Source organism: Salvelinus fontinalis, chromosome 4, assembly GCF_029448725.1.
Source record: "Salvelinus fontinalis isolate EN_2023a chromosome 4, ASM2944872v1, whole genome shotgun sequence".
Taxonomy (NCBI): Eukaryota; Metazoa; Chordata; class Actinopteri; order Salmoniformes; family Salmonidae; genus Salvelinus; species Salvelinus fontinalis.
In genome coordinates, this window is record NC_074668.1 from 82,259,088 (window position 1) to 82,280,773 (window position 21,686).

The following is a 21,686-nucleotide window of genomic DNA, read 5'->3' on the forward strand; positions in this document are numbered from 1 at the left end:
CTCCATTTTGTTTTACCATTACAGGACCAGTGGTGACCATAGCTGATGAATATAAGACATGTTGTCCTCCATTTTGTTTTACCATTACAGAACCAGTGGTGACCATAGCTGATGAATGTAAGACATGTTGTCCTCCATTTTGTTTTACCATTACAGGACCAGTGGTGACCATACCTGATGAATAAGACATGTTGTCCTCCATTTTGTTTTACCATTACAGAACCAGTGGTGACCATACCTGATGAATATAAGACATGTTGTCCTCCATTTTGTTTTACCATTACAGGACCAGTGGTGACCATACCTGATGAATATAAGACATGTTGTCCTCCATTTTGTTTTACCATTACAGAACCAGTGGTGACCATAGCTGATGAATATAAGACATGTTGTCCTCCATTTTGTTTTACCATTACAGGACCAGTGGTGACCATAGCTGATGAATATAAGACATGTTGTCCTCCATTTTGTTTTACCATTACAGAACCAGTGGTGACCATAGCTGATGTATATAAGACATGTTGACCTCCATTTTGTTTTACCATTACAGAACCAGTGGTGACCATAGCTGATGAATATAAGACATGTTGTCCTCCATTTTGTTTTACCATTACAGGACCAGTGGTGACCATACCTGATGAATATAAGACATGTTGTCCTCCATTTTGTTTTACCATTACAGAACCAGTGGTGACCATAGCTGATGAATATAAGACATGTTGTCCTCCATTTTGTTTTACCATTACAGAACCAGTGGTGACCATAGCTGATGAATATAAGACATGTTGTCCTCCATTTTGTTTTACCATTACAGAACCAGTGGTGACCATACCTGATGAATATAAGACATGTTGTCCTCCATTTTGTTTTACCATTACAGGACCAGTGGTGACCATACCTGATGAATATAAGACATGTTGTCCTCCATTTTGTTTTACCATTACAGAACCAGTGGTGACCATAGCTGATGAATATAAGACATGTTGTCCTCCATTTTGTTTTACCATTACAGGACCAGTGGTGACCATACCTGATGAATATAAGACATGTTGTCCTCCATTTTGTTTTACCATTACAGGACCAGTGGTGACCATAGCTGATGAATATAAGACATGTTGTCCTCCATTTTGTTTTACCATTACAGAACCAGTGGTGACCATAGCTGATGAATATAAGACATGTTGTCCTCCATTTTGTTTTACCATTACAGAACCAGTGGTGACCATAGCTGATGAATATCAGACATGTTGTCCTCCATTTTGTTTTACCAATACAGGACCAGTGGTGACCATACCTGATGAATATAAGACATGTTGTCCTCCATTTTGTTTTACCATTACAGAACCAGTGGTGACCATACCTGATGAATATAAGACATGTTGTCCTCCATTTTGTTTTACCATTACAGAACCAGTGGTGACCATAGCTGATGAATATAAGACATGTTGTCCTCCATTTTGTTTTACCATTACAGAACCAGTGGTGACCATACCTGATGAATATAAGACATGTTGTCCTCCATTTTGTTTTACCATTACAGAACCAGTGGTGACCATACCTGATGAATATAAGACATGTTGTCCTCCATTTTGTTTTACCATTACAGGACCAGTGGTGACCATAGCTGATGAATATAAGACATGTTGTCCTCCATTTTGTTTTACCATTACAGAACCAGTGGTGACCATAGCTGATGAATATAAGACATGTTGTCCTCCATTTTGTTTTACCATTACAGAACCAGTGGTGACCATAGCTGATGAATATACGACATGTTGTCCTCCATTTTGTTTTACCATTACAGGACCAGTGGTGACCATACCTGATGAATATAAGACATGTTGTCCTCCATTTTGTTTTACCAATACAGAACCAGTGGTGACCATAGCTGATGAATATAAGACATGTTGTCCTCCATTTTGTTTTACCATTACAGAACCAGTGGTGACCATAGCTGATGAATATAAGACATGTTGTCCTCCATTTTGTTTTACCATTACAGAACCAGTGGTGACCATAGCTGATGAATATAAGACATGTTGTCCTCCATTTTGTTTTACCAATACAGAACCAGTGGTGACCATAGCTGATGAATGTAAGACATGTTGTCCTCCATTTTGTTTTACCAATACAGGACCAGTGGTGACCATACCTGATGAATATAAGACATGTTGTCCTCCATTTTGTTTTACCATTACAGAACCAGTGGTGACCATAGCTGATGAATATAAGACATGTTGTCCTCCATTTTGTTTTACCATTACAGAACCAGTGGTGACCATAGCTGATGAATATAAGACATGTTGTCCTCCATTTTGTTTTACCATTACAGAACCAGTGGTGACCATAGCTGATGAATGTAAGACATGTTGTCCTCCATTTTGTTTTACCATTACAGAACCAGTGGTGACCATAGCTGATGAATATAAGACATGTTGTCCTCCATTTTGTTTTACCATTACAGAACCAGTGGTGACCATAGCTGATGAATATAAGACATGTGTCCTCCATTTTGTTTTACCATTACAGAACCAGTGGTGACCATACCTGATGAATATAAGACATGTTGTCCTCCATTTTGTTTTACCATTACAGAACCAGTGGTGACCATAGCTGATGTATATAAGACATGCTGAGAATGTAGAAAAGTACTCATACACAGTACATTAATTACACAGGGGTAAAATATTACAAACATTTAACATCTCTACTGACGATAAAACTATTCCACAGAGTCTTAAATGTATAATATTTCATGCAAATGTGAGTTGTGTTCAAAACGGCACACTCTTCCCTATATAGTGCACTACTTTTGACAAGACTTATATCAAAGTAGTGCACTACATAGTGAATAGGGTGCCATTTGGGACTTCTATAAAGTAGTAATCACTGGAGAGTTGACAAGTTTAAAATTAAATTCATTTGTACTTTTCAGAGAGATCAGTTCAGAGTTCAGTTTTCAACAAAAGGGACAAGTCAAGTAGATCCTTTCAACGCCTCCTCCACTTTCCCCCACTAGCTACAGTTATTATAAATGTTTTGTTCTGTTATCTCTAACCTAAAAAATAGATCATTTTAAATAAAAAAAAAGCCTTGCAGGAATACTGGTGTTAGTTCCGTTAATGTTTCAGGCTCACCTCCTTCCACATTTATTCAATCAAAAAGGTCATCAGTCATAAGTCAGTGGCAGCCAGGTAAGCAGCCAGGTAAGCAGCCAGGTAAGCAGCCAGGTAGGCAGCCAGGTAGGCAGCCAGGTAAGCAGCCAGGTAGGCAGCCAGGTAGGCAGCCAGGTAAGCAGCCAGGTAGGCAGCCAGGTAAGCAGCCAGGTAAGCAGCCAGGTAAGCAGCCAGGTAAGCAGCCAGGTAAGCAGCCAGGTAGGCAGCCAGGTAGGCAGCCAGGTAAGCAGCCAGGTAAGCAGCCAGGTAAGCCGCCAGGTAAGCATCCAGGTAAGCAGCCAGGTAAGCAGCCAGGTAAGCAGCCAGGTAAGCCTGACGGACAGTTCCATCAATCAGAGGTTTCTGAAGCTGAAGAGTTTGTCTGCGGTTGCCAGGTCTTGTGTGTTTGGAATATTTTAAGCGCCTTGCTGAAACACTGGCTGTAATTCATTTTTTTTTTAATCAAGATCATCTGCTCTCACAGTTGATCAGTATCAATTGATCGTGAGGCCTAATCCAATCTGAATCCAATAAATTAGTCAATCTCCCCATCTAAGTCAGTGCCATGTCTCAGTTCTCCGACATCACCCTCATTAACACTATCACCAATCACAGGCCTCGGTTGAAGAGTGTGTCTGCATTGGCTGTTTCAGGTCTGTGTGTTTAAAAGCCTCGTCACCAAACCAAAATGAAACAAATCCAGCATTTGAAGAGTGTAGACTTGCAGTTTGGCTGTTTTATCTGTTGGGGGTCGCAATCTGCTGGGTTCCATCCCCAGTCCCATCCCCAGTCCCATCCCCAGGCCCCAGTCCCAGTCCCATCCCCAGTACCATCCCCAGGCCCCAGTACCATCCCCAGTCCCATCCCCAGTCCCATCCCCAGTACCATCCCCAGGCCCCAGTCCCATCCCCAGTACCATCCCCAGTCCCATCCCCAGGCCCCAGTCCCATCCCCAGTACCATCCCCAGTCCCATCCCCAGTACCATCCCCAGGCCCCAGTCCCATCCCCAGGCCCCAGTCCCAGTCCCATCCCCAGTCCCATCCCCAGTACCATCCCCAGGCCCCAGTCCCATCCCCAGTACCATCCCCAGGCCCCAGTCCCATCCCCAGTCCCATCCCCAGTACCATCCCCAGGCCCCAGTCCCATCCCCAGTACCATCCCCAGGCCCCAGTCCCATCCCCAGTACCATCCCCAGTCCCATCCCCAGTCCCAGTACCATCCCCAGTCCCATCCCCAGGCCCCAGTCCCATCCCCAGTCCCATCCCCAGGCCCCAGTCCCATCCCCAGTACCATCCCCAGGCCCCAGTCCCAGTACTATCCCCAGTCCCCAGTCCCATCCCCAGGCCCCAGTCCCATCCCCAGTACCATCCCCAGGCCCCAGTCCCAGTCCCATCCCCAGTCCCCAGTCCCATCCCCAGTACCATCCCCAGTCCCCAGTCCCAGTCACACCCCCAGTTCCAGTCTTGTCCCTGTCCCGGCCTTGTCCCAGTCGCAGTCTTGTCAGAGTTCCAGTCTTGTCCCAGTCCCAGTCTTGTCCCAGTCTTGTCCCAGTCTTGTCCCAGTCTTGTCCCAGTCTTGTCCCAGTCTTGTTCCAGCCCCAGTCTTGTCCCAGTCCCAGTCTTGTTCCAGTCCCAGTCTTGTCCCAGTCCCAGTCTTGTCCCAGTCCCAGTCCCAGTCCCAGTCTTGTCCCAGTCCCAGTCTTGTCCCAGTCCCAGTCTTGTCCCAGTCCCAGTCTTGTCCCAGCCCCAGTCTTGTCCCAGTTCCAGTCTTGTCCCAGTTCCAGTCTTGTCCCAGTCTTGTCCCAGTCTTGTCCCAGTCCCAGTCTTGTCCCAGTCCCAGTCTTGTCCCAGTCTTGTCCCAGTCCCAGTCTTGTCCCAGTTTTGTCCCAGTCCCAGTCTTGTCCCAGACCCAGTCCCAGTCTTGTCCCAGTATTGTCCCAGTATTGTCCCAGTCTTGTCCTTGTCTGCTTCATGAAGAGATTCATTTTGTCTGCTTCATGAAGAGATTCATTTTGGCTGCTTCATGAAGAGATTAATGTGTTTAAAATCCAAATGAGCTGGTTAGTTCCAATCCCAGTCCACGTCCTGTCCTCCCCTTCCCTCAGCTCAGATATTGGTGGTGGACTGTGTGTGTGTGTGTGTGTGTGTGTGTGTGTGTGTGTGTGTGTGTGTGTGTGTGTGTGTGTGTGTGTGTGTGTGTGTGTGTGTGTGTGTGTGTGTGTGTGTGTGTGTGTGTGTGTGTGTGCGTGTGTAAGTATGTGTGTGTTTGTGCGTAAGTATGTGTGTGTTTGTGCGTAAGTGTGTGTGGTGTCAGATATTAGTGGTAATAGAGTGTGTGGTGTCAGATATGAGTGGTAATAGAGTGTGTAGTGTCAGATATGAGTGGTAATAGAATGTGTGGTGTCAGATATTAGTGGTAATAGAGTGTGTGGTGTCAGATTTTAGTGGTAATAGAGTGTGTGGTGTCAGATATGAGTGGTAATAGAGAGTGTGGTGTCAGATATTAGTGGTAATAGAGAGTGTGGTGTCAGATAAGAGTGGTAATAGAGTGTGTGGTGTCAGATATGAGTGGTAATAGAGTGTGTAGTGTCAGATATGAGTGGTAATAGAATGTGTGGTGTCAGATAGTAGTGGTAATAGAGTGTGTGGTGTCAGATATTAGTGGTAATAGGGTGTGTGGTGTCAGATATGAGTGGTAACAGAATGTGTGGTGTCAGCTATTAGTGGTAATAGAGTGTGTGGTGTCAGATATGAGTGGTAATAGAATGTGTGGTGTCAGATGTTAGTGGTAATAGAGTGTGTGGTGTCAGATATTAGTGGTAATAGAGTGTGTAGTGTCAGATAAGAGTGGTAATAGAATATGTGGTGTCAGATATTAGTGGTAATAGAGTGTGTGGTGTCAGATATTAGTGGTAATAGAGTGTGTGGTGTCAGATATTAGTGGTAATAGAGAGTGTGGTGTCAGATATGAGTGGTAATAGAGTGTGTGGTGTCAGATATTAGTGGTAATAGAGTGTGTGGTGTCAGATATGAGTGGTAATAGAGTGTGTGGTGTCAGATATTAGTGGTAATAGAATATGTGGTGTCAGATGTTAGTGGTAATAGAGTGTGTGGTGTCAGATATGAGTGGTAATAGAGTGTGTGGTGTCAGATATTAGTGGTAATAGAATATGTGGTGTCAGATGTTAGTGGTAATAGAGTGTGTGGTGTCAGATATGAGTGGTAATAGAGTGTGTGGTGTCAGATATGAGTGGTAATAGAGTGTGTGGTGTCAGATATGAGTGGTAATAGAATGTGTGGTGTCAGATATTAGTGGTAATAGAGTGTGTGGTGTCAGATATTAGTGGTAATAGAGTGTGTGGTGTCAGATTTTAGTGGTAATAGAATGTGTGGTGTCAGATATTAGTGGTAATAGAGAGTGTGGTGTCAGATATTAGTGGTAATAGAGTGTGTGGTGTCAGATATTAGTGGTAATAGAGAGTGTGGTGTCAGATATTAGTGGTAATAGGGTGTGTGGTGTCAGATATGAGTGGTAATAGAGTGTGTGGTGTCAGATATTAGTGGTAATAGAGTGTGTGGTGTCAGATATTAGTGGTATTAGAATGTGTGGTGTCAGATATTAGTGGTAATAGAGTGTGTGGTGTCAGATATTAGTGGTAATAGAATGTGTGGTGTCAGATATTAGTGGTATTAGAGTGTGTGGTGTCAGATATTAGTGGTATTAGAGTGTGTAGTTGAGAAGTTCTCCATACGGATGCGCACCACCTTCTCCTGTGGGGGTGGAGGGTAGAGGAACCGGCAGGTGAACACCTGGCGACAGGCCTTCCGGAAGTTCTCTGACAGGAAGGCGTACAGGATGGGGTTGATGCAGGAGTTCCCGTACGCCAGGCAGTGGGAGATGATCCGCAACGCGAAGGAGGCGTCGTTGAGCGGGAACACTCCAAACTCCACCCACATGGCGACGATGTGATGAGGCATCCAACAGGTCAGGAAGGCTGCGACCACCAGGAGGACCGTCTGGGCTGTCTGGAGGAGGAGGTTGGAGGAGGGGGGAGGGGAGAGGGGGAGGGGGAGGAGGAGGATGGGGGTAGGGGGGAGGAGGGGAGAAGAGGGGGAGGGGGGAGGGGGGAGAGGAGGAGGGGGGGAGAGAGGGAGGGGGAGAGAGGGAGGGGGAGGAGAGAGGGAGGGGGGAGGGGGGGGCACAGGGAGGAGGGGGGAGAGGGGAGGGGGGAGGGGGGAGGAGGGGGGAGAGGGGGAGGAGGGGGGAGAGGGGAGAAAGGGAAGAGAGAGAGAGACAAAATGACCATTAACAACATGTCTTTACAGTCTCTGATGACCAGTAACAACATGTCTTTACAGTCTCTGATGTATGAGGGAATAGTCTTATATCTACCGTGGTGTTACTGTTGATACATGATCTACCTCTATAAGTCGTGATACTGTATGAGACACTACATGATGTCACCCCCCCCCCCCCCCCCCCCGGGAATGTTTAATGTTCTCCGATGAAGACTGTTATCCCGAGGCCGACGTTAGAAGTAATACGACGAGGGTTAACTACAAGCCGAGACTGATTACAGAGTCCTGCATCACCGGGGGGACACACAGTAAGTGATATTGGAGAGAGTCTGATCAGGAGAGAACTGGCAAAAATGTTCCTCATCAACCAATAGGAAAGCTGCCTGACAACCTCCGCAAACTCATCATTTGAGAAGGTACGGGCGCTCTCTATCTGTAAAGGACACATCTGCTTCAATGGCTTGGTGTCCTCATCATTTGAGAAGGTATGGGCGCTCTGTATCTGTAAAGGACACATCTGCTTCAATGGCTTGGTGTCCTCATCATTTGAGAAGGTATGAGCTCTCTGTATCTGTAAAGGACACATCTGCTTCAATGGCTTGGTGTCCTCATCATTTTTGAAGTTACGGGCGCTCTGTATCTGTAAAGGATGTATCTGCTTCAATGGCTTGGTGTCTCAGCCAGGGAAGTTTGCTGGTGAGATGTATTTGTTTAATTTCTAGTGAGCCACTCAAATTCACTTCAATATTAACAGTGTATAAGTAATGCCTAGGGGCCAGAGGCTTTCAACCAAGTCATAATCCCACACATCTGATATGAACAATACACTCTTAGAAAAAAACGGTTCCAAATGGGTTTTTGGCGTCCAAGTAGAACCCTCTGTGGAAAGGGTTCTACATAGAACCAAAAAGGGATCTACATAGAACCAAAAAGGGATCTACATAGAACCTATAAGGGTTCTACATAGAACCTAAAAGGGTTCTACATAGAACATAAAAGGGTTCTACCTGGACACCAAAAGGGTTCTACATAGAACCAAACAGGGTTCTCCTATGGGGGACAGCCAAAGAACCCTTTTGGGTTCTAGATAGCACCTTTTTCTCTAGGAGTGTATTGGAACTGGTGCTTTGCATATTGTAACGTATTCCAGGGGTAGCCTTGACCGGAACCCAGGTCCAGCGACTGTCCAGCCAACACCTCAACCATTACGCCAAGAGGTCCAAACCCCTTTGTAAGGTTGCTAGGTGCTAAGTTAAGGTCACGACAATAATTGGACTCTACAGTACTCACTGTAGTCAGGGTAACTGGTAGTACCAGCAACAATGTTAGATTCTGCTCTCGCACTCGTCCAGCGCCCATTCCCTCCGTAGACACACGTTAGAGCAGCGACGGGATTACAGATGGGTTCAGTCTACATCACAGGTTCACTCTGTAGCAAACATAACACAGCTAACACTGCAATTACTGCTAGTCCTGGGCAACGCTGCTACTGCCGGGCTAATTGACTGGTTGTGACGGCAGATTTCCTCCTCTTCGTCTGAAGAAGGACCAAAGCGCAGCGTGGTTAGTGTTCATCATGTTTAATAACGACAAAAAACGAGAACACTACAAAATACAAAAACAACAAATGTGAAAAACCGAAACAGTCCTATCTGGTGCATAGACACAGAGACAGAAAACAACCACCCACAAAACCCAACACAAAACAGGCTACCTAAATATGGATCCCAATCAGGGACAATAACTAACACCTGCCTCTGATTGAGAACCATATCAGGCCAAACATAGAAACGGGAAAACTAGACACACAACATAGAATGCCCATCCAGCTCACGTCCTGACCAACACTAAAACAACGAAAACACAAAAGAACTATGGTCAGAACGTGACACTGGGGATCTTCCTCTGGCACTAAGCAGCTCAAATCACTACAATACTGCTGACACAAAGAACTACAACACTGTTGACACGAAGAATTACAACACTGCTGACACAAAGAACTACAACACTGCTGACACAAAGAACTACAACACTGTTGACACGAAGAACTACAACACTGCTGACACTAAGAACTACAACACTGCTGACACTAAGAACTACAACACCGCTGACAAAAAGAACTACAACACTGCTGACACAAAGAACTACAACACTGCTGACACAAAGAACTACAACACTGTTGACACGAAGAACTACAACACTGCTGACACTAAGAACTACAACACTGCTGACACTAAGAACTACAACACCGCTGACAAAAAGAACTACAACACTGCTGACACAAAGAACTACAACACTGCTGACACAAAGAACTACAACACTGCTGACACAAAGAACTACAACACTGCTGACACAAAGAACTACAACACTGCTGACACAAAGAACTACAACACTGCTGACATAAAGAACTACAACACTGCTGACACAAAGAACTACAACACTGCTGACACAAACCACTACAACACTGCTGACACAAAGAACTACAACCCTCTACACATCATTAGAGACACCACACGTCAACCCTCTACACATCATTAGAGACACCACACGTCAACCCTCTACACATCATTAGAGACACCACACGTCAACCCTCTACACATCATTAGAGACACCACACGTCAACCCTCTACACATCATTAGAGACACCACACGTCAACCCTCTACACATCATTAGAGACACCACACGTCAACCCTCTACACATCATTAGAGACACCACACGTCAACCCCTCTACACATTGTAAGAGACGCCACACGTCGTTTGCTGTCTGAATTGGAGTCCTATCAGACGGCAGACTGAGTAATTGAAGGCATTGATTAACGTGATCAGTCTGCGGTGTCACACAAAGACCCACTTGACAGGGACTGAACGATTCAGGAAGAATACTGAACGATGATCCGAAACAGGCAATCATATTTTGATGATAACGTTTATATGAGATTCTATTTCAGGGGCGATGCTTTTGAAAACACAATCTTCTGATGATTCCACACAAAGACAGGAGAAGCATTCTCTGTCTCTCTCTGTCTCTCTCTGTCTCTCTGTCTTTCTGTCTGTCTGTCTGTCTGTCTGTCTGTCTGTCTGTCTGTCTGTCTGTCTGTCTGTCTGTCTGTCTGTCTGTCTGTCTGTCTGTCTGTCTGTCTGTCTGTCCGTCTGTCTGTCTGTAAGAAAGCAATATGATTTAAATACTATTTGTAAGGGACAGAAGGACATTTACTGGGGCTGGTCCAACTCAAGGTGTCATAAAAATAAATGCACCCCCCTCCTCAAAGTAAAATATTTTTCCACATGACCTCCCCCTCCTCAAAGTAAAATATATTTCCACATGACCCCCCCCCTCCTCAAATATATTTCCACATCCATATCGCCCCCCCCCGTCCCTTCTACTGTAAAATCTATTGAACACCCGTCATAGAATGAACTCAAAATAATGATTACGACCACAAATAACAATAACTGTAGCGACCCTATGTTTATAAAGGATCCTGTTTGGATTTTTTCTCAGGTTTTTGCCTGCCATATGAGTTCTGTTATACTCACAGACATGATTCAAACAGTTTTAGAAACTTCAGAGTGTTTTCTATCCAATACGAATAATACTATACATATATTAGCATCTGGGACAGAGCAGGAGGCAGTTCACTCCGGGCATGCTATTCATCCAAAAGTGAAAATGCCGCCCCCAATCCCAAACAGGTTTTAAGGTACAATTCTGATAATCTCTCTCTCTCTCTCTCTCTCTCTCTCTCTCTCTCTCTCTGTCTCTCTCTCTCTCTCTCTCTCTCTCTCTCTGTGTCTCTCTCTCTCTCTCTCTCTCTCTCTCTCTCTCTCTCTCTCTCTCTCTCTCTCTCGCTCTCTCTCTCTCTCTCTCTCTCTCTCTCTGATGTTTAGATGTTTGGGGTTGCTGGTGAACCTTAATGTGCAGCATAATCAAAGTGACACTGGACTAGCACACTTGTCAGAGTCTTTAGTGTGTCTGAAGCTTCTAGGTTTCCATCCAATTGGCGACCAGAGTTTCCTTTAGTACAACAGGACAGGGAGGATTTTAATTTACCGGACTTGTGAGACATATAGTTTCCTTTAGGACAACACGACAGGGAGGATTTTAATTTACCGGACTTGTGAGACATATAGTTTCCTTTAGGACAACAGGACAGGGAGGATTTTAATTTACCGGACTTGTGAGACATATAGTTTCCTTTAGGACAACAGGACAGGGAGGATTTTAATTTACCGGACTTGTGAGACATATAGTTTCCTTTAGGACAACACGACAGGGAGGATTTTAATTTACCGGACTTGTGAGACATATAGTTTCCTTTAGGACAACACGACAGGGAGGATTTTAATTTACCGGACTTGTGAGACATATAGTTTCCTTTAGGACAACACGACAGGGAGGATTTTAATTTACCGGACTTGTGAGACATATAGTTTCCTTTAGGACAACAGGACAGGGAGGATTTTAATTTACCGGACTTGTGAGACATATAGTTTCCTTTATGACAACACGACAGGGAGGATTTTAATTTACCGGACTTGTGAGACATATAGTTTCCTTTAGGACAACAGGACAGGGAGGATTTTAATTTACCGGACTTGTGAGACATATAGTTTCCTTTAGGACAACAGGACAGGGAGGATTTTAATTTACTTGTGAGACATATAGTTTCCTTTAGGACAACAGGACAGGGAGGATTTTAATTTACTTGTGAGACATATAGTTTCCTTTAGGACAACAGGACAGGGAGGATTTTAATTTACCGGACTTGTGAGACATATAGTTTCCTTTAGGACAACACGACAGGGAGGATTTTAATTTACCGGACTTGTGAGACATATAGTTTCCTTTAGTACAACAGGACAGGGAGGATTTTAATTTACCGGACTTGTGAGACATATAGTTTCCTTTAGGACAACACGACAGGGAGGATTTTAATTTACCGGACTTGTGAGACATATAGTTTCCTTTAGGACAACACGACAGGGAGGATTTTAATTTACCGGACTTGTGAGACATATAGTTTCCTTTAGTACAACACGACAGGGAGGATTTTAATTTACTTGTGAGACATATAGTTTCCTTTAGGACAACAGGACAGGGAGGATTTTAATTTACCGGACTTGTGAGACATATAGTTTCCTTTAGTACAACAGGACAGGGAGGATTTTAATTTACTTGTGAGACATATAGTTTCCTTTAGGACAACAGGACAGGGAGGATTTTAATTTACCGGACTTGTGAGACATATAGTTTCCTTTAGTACAACAGGACAGGGAGGATTTTAATTTACCGGACTTGTGAGACATATAGTTTCCTTTAGTACAACACGACAGGGAGGATTTTAATTTACCGGACTTGTGAGACATATAGTTTCCTTTAGGACAACACGACAGGGAGGATTTTAATTTACCGGACTTGTGAGACATATAGTTTCCTTTAGGACAACACGACAGGGAGGATTTTAATTTACCGGACTTGTGAGACATATAGTTTCCTTTAGGACAACAGGACAGGGAGGATTTTAATTTACCGGACTTGTGAGACATATAGTTTCCTTTAGGACAACACGACAGGGAGGATTTTAATTTACCGGACTTGTGAGACATATAGTTTCCTTTAGGACAACACGACAGGGAGGATTTTAATTTACCGGACTTGTGAGACATATAGTTTCCTTTAGGACAACACGACAGGGAGGATTTTAATTTACCGGACTTGTGAGACATATAGTTTCCTTTAGGACAACAGGACAGGGAGGATTTTAATTTACCGGACTTGTGAGACATATAGTTTCCTTTATGACAACACGACAGGGAGGATTTTAATTTACCGGACTTGTGAGACATATAGTTTCCTTTAGGACAACAGGACAGGGAGGATTTTAATTTACCGGACTTGTGAGACATATAGTTTCCTTTAGGACAACAGGACAGGGAGGATTTTAATTTACTTGTGAGACATATAGTTTCCTTTAGGACAACAGGACAGGGAGGATTTTAATTTACTTGTGAGACATATAGTTTCCTTTAGGACAACAGGACAGGGAGGATTTTAATTTACCGGACTTGTGAGACATATAGTTTCCTTTAGGACAACACGACAGGGAGGATTTTAATTTACCGGACTTGTGAGACATATAGTTTCCTTTAGTACAACAGGACAGGGAGGATTTTAATTTACCGGACTTGTGAGACATATAGTTTCCTTTAGGACAACACGACAGGGAGGATTTTAATTTACCGGACTTGTGAGACATATAGTTTCCTTTAGGACAACACGACAGGGAGGATTTTAATTTACCGGACTTGTGAGACATATAGTTTCCTTTAGTACAACACGACAGGGAGGATTTTAATTTACTTGTGAGACATATAGTTTCCTTTAGGACAACAGGACAGGGAGGATTTTAATTTACCGGACTTGTGAGACATATAGTTTCCTTTAGTACAACAGGACAGGGAGGATTTTAATTTACTTGTGAGACATATAGTTTCCTTTAGGACAACAGGACAGGGAGGATTTTAATTTACCGGACTTGTGAGACATATAGTTTCCTTTAGTACAACAGGACAGGGAGGATTTTAATTTACCGGACTTGTGAGACATATAGTTTCCTTTAGTACAACACGACAGGGAGGATTTTAATTTACTTGTGAGACATATAGTTTCCTTTAGGACAACAGGACAGGGAGGATTTTAATTTACCGGACTTGTGAGACATATAGTTTCCTTTAGTACAACAGGACAGGGAGGATTTTAATTTACTTGTGAGACATATAGTTTCCTTTAGGACAACAGGACAGGGAGGATTTTAATTTACCGGACTTGTGAGACATATAGTTTCCTTTAGTACAACAGGACAGGGAGGATTTTAATTTACCGGACTTGTGAGACATATAGTTTCCTTTAGGACAACAGGACAGGGAGGATTTTAATTTACCGGACTTGTGAGACATATAGTTTCCTTTAGGACAACAGGACAGGGAGGATTTTAATTTACTTGTGAGACATATAGTTTCCTTTAGGACAACAGGACAGGGAGGATTTTAATTTACTTGTGAGACATATAGTTTCCTTTAGGACAACAGGACAGGGAGGATTTTAATTTACCGGACTTGTGAGACATATAGTTTCCTTTAGGACAACACGACAGGGAGGATTTTAATTTACCGGACTTGTGAGACATATAGTTTCCTTTAGTACAACAGGACAGGGAGGATTTTAATTTACCGGACTTGTGAGACATATAGTTTCCTTTAGGACAACACGACAGGGAGGATTTTAATTTACCGGACTTGTGAGACATATAGTTTCCTTTAGGACAACACGACAGGGAGGATTTTAATTTACCGGACTTGTGAGACATATAGTTTCCTTTAGTACAACACGACAGGGAGGATTTTAATTTACTTGTGAGACATATAGTTTCCTTTAGGACAACAGGACAGGGAGGATTTTAATTTACCGGACTTGTGAGACATATAGTTTCCTTTAGTACAACAGGACAGGGAGGATTTTAATTTACTTGTGAGACATATAGTTTCCTTTAGGACAACAGGACAGGGAGGATTTTAATTTACCGGACTTGTGAGACATATAGTTTCCTTTAGTACAACAGGACAGGGAGGATTTTAATTTACAGGACTTGTGAGACATATAGTTTCCTTTAGTACAACACGACAGGGAGGATTTTAATTTACTTGTGAGACATATAGTTTCCTTTAGGACAACAGGACAGGGAGGATTTTAATTTACCGGACTTGTGAGACATATAGTTTCCTTTAGTACAACAGGACAGGGAGGATTTTAATTTACTTGTGAGACATATAGTTTCCTTTAGGACAACAGGACAGGGAGGATTTTAATTTACCGGACTTGTGAGACATATAGTTTCCTTTAGTACAACAGGACAGGGAGGATTTTAATTTACCGGACTTGTGAGACATATAGTTTCCTTTAGGACAACACGACAGGGAGGATTTTAATTTACCGGACTTGTGAGACATTTAGTTTCCTTTAGGACAACAGGACAGGGAGGATTTTAATTTACTTGTGAGACATATAGTTTCCTTTAGGACAACAGGACAGGGAGGATTTTAATTTACCGGACTTGTGAGACATATAGTTTCCTTTAGTACAACAGGACAGGGAGGATTTTAATTTACCGGACTTGTGAGACATATAGTTTCCTTTAGGACAACACGACAGGGAGGATTTTAATTTACCGGACTTGTGAGACATTTAGTTTCCTTTAGGACAACAGGACAGGGAGGATTTTAATTTACCGGACTTGTGAGACATATAGTTTCCTTTAGGACAACAGGACAGGGAGGATTTTAATTTACTTGTGAGACATATAGTTTCCTTTAGGACAACAGGACAGGGAGGATTTTAATTTACCGGACTTGTGAGACATATAGTTTCCTTTAGGACAACAGGACAGGGAGGATTTTAATTTACCGGACTTGTGAGACATATAGTTTCCTTTAGGACAACACGACAGGGAGGATTTTAATTTACCGGACTTGTGAGACATATAGTTTCCTTTAGGACAACACGACAGGGAGGATTTTAATTTACCGGACTTGTGAGACATATAGTTTCCTTTAGGACAACACGACAGGGAGGATTTTAATTTACCGGACTTGTGAGACATATAGTTTCCTTTAGGACAACAGGACAGGGAGGATTTTAATTTACTTGTGAGACATATAGTTTCCTTTAGGACAACAGGACAGGGAGGATTTTAATTTACCGGACTTGTGAGACATATAGTTTCCTTTAGGACAACACGACAGGGAGGATTTTAATTTACCGGACTTGTGAGACATATAGTTTCCTTTAGGACAACAGGACAGGGAGGATTTTAATTTACTTGTGAGACATATAGTTTCCTTTAGGACAACAGGACAGGGAGGATTTTAATTTACCGGACTTGTGAGACATATAGTTTCCTTTAGGACAACACGACAGGGAGGATTTTAATTTACCGGACTTGTGAGACATATAGTTTCCTTTAGGACAACAGGACAGGGAGGATTTTAATTTACTTGTGAGACATATAGTTTCCTTTAGGACAACAGGACAGGGAGGATTTTAATTTACCGGACTTGTGAGACATATAGTTTCCTTTAGGACAACACGACAGGGAGGATTTTAATTTACCGGACTTGTGAGACATATAGTTTCCTTTAGGACAACACGACAGGGAGGATTTTAATTTACCGGACTTGTGAGACATATAGTTTCCTTTAGGACAACAGGACAGGGAGGATTTTAATTTACCGGACTTGTGAGACATATAGTTTCCTTTAGGACAACAGGACAGGGAGGATTTTAATTTACCGGACTTGTGAGACATATAGTTTCCTTTAGGACAACAGGACAGGGAGGATTTTAATTTACCGGACTTGTGAGACATATAGTTTCCTTTAGGACAACACGACAGGGAGGATTTTAATTTACCGGACTTGTGAGACATATAGTTTCCTTTAGGACAACACGACAGGGAGGATTTTAATTTACCGGACTTGTGAGACATATAGTTTCCTTTAGGACAACACGACAGGGAGGATTTTAATTTACCGGACTTGTGAGACATATAGTTTCCTTTAGGACAACAGGACAGGGAGGATTTTAATTTACTTGTGAGACATATAGTTTCCTTTAGGACAACAGGACAGGGAGGATTTTAATTTACCGGACTTGTGAGACATATAGTTTCCTTTAGGACAACACGACAGGGAGGATTTTAATTTACCGGACTTGTGAGACATATAGTTTCCTTTAGGACAACAGGACAGGGAGGATTTTAATTTACTTGTGAGACATATAGTTTCCTTTAGGACAACAGGACAGGGAGGATTTTAATTTACCGGACTTGTGAGACATATAGTTTCCTTTAGGACAACACGACAGGGAGGATTTTAATTTACCGGACTTGTGAGACATATAGTTTCCTTTAGGACAACAGGACAGGGAGGATTTTAATTTACTTGTGAGACATATAGTTTCCTTTAGGACAACAGGACAGGGAGGATTTTAATTTACCGGACTTGTGAGACATATAGTTTCCTTTAGGACAACACGACAGGGAGGATTTTAATTTACCGGACTTGTGAGACATATAGTTTCCTTTAGGACAACACGACAGGGAGGATTTTAATTTACCGGACTTGTGAGACATATAGTTTCCTTTAGGACAACAGGACAGGGAGGATTTTAATTTACCGGACTTGTGAGACATATAGTTTCCTTTAGGACAACAGGACAGGGAGGATTTTAATTTACCGGACTTGTGAGACATATAGTTTCCTTTAGGACAACAGGACAGGGAGGATTTTAATTTACCGGACTTGTGAGACATATAGTTTCCTTTAGTACAACAGGACAGGGAGGATTTTAATTTACTTGTGAGACATATAGTTTCCTTTAGGACAACACGACAGGGAGGATTTTAATTTACCGGACTTGTGAGACATATAGTTTCCTTTAGGACAACACGACAGGGAGGATTTTAATTTACCGGACTTGTGAGACATATAGTTTCCTTTAGGACAACAGGACAGGGAGGATTTTAATTTACCGGACTTGTGAGACATATAGTTTCCTTTAGGACAACAGGACAGGGAGGATTTTAATTTACCGGACTTGTGAGACATATAGTTTCCTTTAGGACAACAGGACAGGGAGGATTTTAATTTACTTGTGAGACATATAGTTTCCTTTAGGACAACAGGACAGGGAGGATTTTAATTTACCGGACTTGTGAGACATATAGTTTCCTTTAGGACAACAGGACAGGGAGGATTTTAATTTACCGGACTTGTGAGACATATAGTTTCCTTTAGGACAACAGGACAGGGAGGATTTTAATTTACCGGACTTGTGAGACATATAGTTTCCTTTAGTACAACAGGACAGGGAGGATTTTAATTTACCGGACTTGTGAGACATATAGTTTCCTTTAGGACAACAGGACAGGGAGGATTTTAATTTACCGGACTTGTGAGACATATAGTTTCCTTTAGGACAACAGGACAGGGAGGATTTTAATTTACCGGACTTGTGAGACATATAGTTTCCTTTAGGACAACAGGACAGGGAGGATTTTAATTTACTTGTGAGACATTTTATGGACATGCATATGCATTCAGATCCACGATCAATAACTTTATTTTATTTAACTGGCCAAGTCAGTTAAGTACACATTCTTATTTTCAATGACGGCCTACCGGGGAACAGTGGGTTTAACTGCCTTGTTCAGGGGGCAGAACGACAGAGTTTTACCTTGTCAGCTCAGGGATTTGATCTTACAACCCTCCCCTGTCCTGTAAAATCAGTTTGATAACCCTCCCTTGTCCTGTAAAATCAGTTTGATAACCCTCCCCTCCCCTGTCCTGTAAATCAGTTTGATAACCCTCCCCTCCCCTGTCCTGTAAAATCAGTTTGATAACCCTCCCCTCCCCTGTCCTGTAAAATCAGTTTGATAACCCTCCCCTCCCCTGTCCTGTAAATCAGTTTGATAACCCTCCCCTGTCCTGTAAATCAGTGTGATAACCCTCCCCTCCCCTGTCCTGTAAATCAGTTTGATAACCCTCCCCTCCCCTGTCCTGTAAATCAGTTTGATAACCCTCCCCTCCCCTGTCCTGTAAAATCAGTTTGATAACCCTCCCCTGTCCTGTAAAATCAGTTTGATAACCCTCCCCTGTCCTGTAAAATCAGTTTGATAACCCTCCCCTCCCCTGTCCTGTAAAATCAGTTTGATAACCCTCCCCTCCCCTGTCCTGTAAAATCAGTTTGATAACCCTCCCCTGTCCTGTAAAATCAGTTTGACAACCCTCCCCTCCCCTGTCCTGTAAAATCAGTTTGATAACCCTCCCCTGTCCTGTAAAATCAGTTTGATAACCCTCCCCTCCCCTGTCCTGTAAATCAGTTTGATAACCCTCCCCTGTCCTGTAAATCAGTTTGATAACTCTCCCCTGTCCTGTAAAATCAGTTTGATAACTCTCCCCTGTCCTGTAAAATCAGTTTGATAACCCTCCCCTCCCCTGTCCTGTAAAATCAGTTTGATAACCCTCCCCTGTCCTGTAAAATCAGTTTGATAACTCTCCCCTGTCCTGTAAATCAGTTTGATAACCTTCCCCTGTCCTGTAAAATCAGTTTGATAACCCTCCCCTCCCCTGTCCTGTAAATCAGTTTGATAACCCTCCCCTCCCCTGTCCTGTAAATCCGTTTGATAACCCTCCCCTCCCCTGTCCTGTAAATCAGTTTTGACAACCCTCCCCTGTCCTGTAAATCAGTGTGATAACCCCCCCCCTGTCCTGTAAATCAGTTTGATAACCCTCCCCTCCCCTGTCCTGTAAAAACAGTTTGACAACCCTCCCCTCCCCTGTCCTGTAAATCAGTTTGACAACCCTCCCCTGTCCTGTAAAATCAGTTTGATAACCCTCCCCTGTCCTGTAAATCAGTGTGATAACCCTCCCCTGTCCTGTAAATCAGTTTGATAACCCTCCCCTCCCCTGTCCTGTAAAATCAGTTTGACAACCCTCCCCTCCCCTGTCCTGTAAATCAGTTTGACAACCCTCCCCTGTCCTGTAAAATCAGTGTGATAACCCTCCCCTCCCCTGTCCTGTAAATCAGTTTGATAACCCTCCCCTCCCCTGTCCTGTAAATCAGTTTGATAACCCTCCCCTGTCCTGTAAATCAGTTTGATAACCCTCCCCTGTCCTGTAAAATCAGTTTGACAACCCTCCCCTGTCCTGTAAATCAGTTTGACAACCCTCCCCTGTCCTGTAAATCAGTTTGACAACCCTCCCCTGTCCTGTAAATCAGTTTGACAACCCTCCCCTCCCCTGTCCTGTAAATCAGTTTGATAACCCTCCCCTGTCCTGTAAAATCAGTTTGATAACCCTCCCCTCCCCTGTCCTGTAAATCAGTTTGACAACCCTCCCCTGTCCTGTAAATCAGTTTGACAACCCTCCCCTGTCCTGTAAATCAGTTTGATAACCCTCCCCTGTCCTGTAAAATCAGTTTGATAACCCTCCCCTCCCCTGTCCTGTAAATCAGTTTGACAACCCTCCCCTCCCCTGTCCTGTAAATCAGTTTGACAACCCTCCCCTGTCCTGTAAAATCAGTTTGACAACCCTCCCCTGTCCTGTAAATCAGTTTGACAACCCTCCCCTGTCCTGTAAATCAGTTTGACAACCCTCCCCTGTCCTGTAAATCAGTTTGATAACCCTCCCCTGTCCTGTAAATCAGTTTGACAACCCTCCCCTGTCCTGTAAAATCAGTTTGATAACCCTCCCCTGTCCTGTAAATCAGTTTGACAACCCTCCCCTGTCCTGTCCTGTAAATCAGTTTGACAACCCTCCCCTCCCCTGTCCTGTAAATCAGTTTGATAACCCTCCCCTCCGCTGTCCTGTAAATCAGTTTGATAACCCTCCCCTCCCCTGTCCTGTAAATCAGTTTGACAACCCTCCCCTGTCCTGTCCTGTAAATCAGTTTGACAACCCTCCCCTGTCCTGTAAATCAGTTTGATAACCCTCCCCTCCCCTGTCCTGTAAATCAGTTTGATAACCCTCCCCTCCGCTGTCCTGTAAATCAGTTTGATAACCCTCCCCTCCCCTGTCCTGTAAATCAGTTTGATAACCCTCCCCTGTCCTGTAAATCAGGTTGACAACCCTCCCCTGTCCTGTAAATCAGTTTGATAACCCTCCCCCCCCTGTCCTGTAAATCAGTGTGATAACCCTCCCCTGTCCTGTAAATCAGTTTGATAACCCTCCCCTCCCCTGTCCTGTAAATCAGTTTGATAACCCTCCCCTCCCCTGTCCTGTAAATCAGTTTGACAACCCTCCCCTGTCCTGTAAATCAGTTTGATAACCCTCCCCTCCCCTGTCCTGTAAATCAGTTTGACAACCCTCCCCTGTCCTGTAAATCAGTTTGATAACCCTCCCCTCCGCTGTCCTGTAAATCAGTTTGATAACCCTCCCCTGCCCTGTAAATCAGTTTGATAACCCTCCCCTCCCCTGCCCTGTAAATCAGTTTGACAACCTTCCCCTCCCCTGTCCTGTAAATCAGGTTGACAACCCTCCCCTGTCCTGTAAATCAGTTTGACAACCCTCCCCTGTCCTGTAAATCAGTTTGATAATCCTCCCCTCCCCTGTCCTGTAAATCAGTTTGACAACCCTCCCCTCCCATGTCCTGTAAATCAGTTTGATAACCCTCCCC

The 21,686-nt window shown here is 43.5% G+C and overlaps 2 protein-coding genes across 2 annotated transcripts in view; both read right to left on the bottom strand.

Moving 5' to 3' along the window:
* Nucleotides 1-3,173: 3,173 nt before the first annotated feature.
* LOC129852936 (keratin-associated protein 6-2-like) lies at nt 3,174-4,240 on the bottom strand. Its single transcript, XM_055918535.1, has 2 exons — nt 4,139-4,240; nt 3,174-3,488 (listed from the first exon to the last, which is right to left on the bottom strand). Exons 1-2 carry the CDS (start codon nt 4,238-4,240, stop codon nt 3,174-3,176), a joined length of 417 nt encoding a protein of 138 aa, XP_055774510.1.
* Nucleotides 4,241-5,997: 1,757 nt separating this feature from the next.
* Nucleotides 5,998-21,686, bottom strand: part of LOC129852814 (galanin receptor type 1-like) — a 40,510-nt gene continuing 24,821 nt past the window's right edge. Inside the window, exon 3 of the mRNA XM_055918463.1 lies at nt 5,998-7,181. Coding sequence (XP_055774438.1) covers nt 6,861-7,181 — 321 coding nt within the window. The 3' untranslated portion in view covers nt 5,998-6,860. The remainder of the gene's footprint in view (nt 7,182-21,686) is intronic.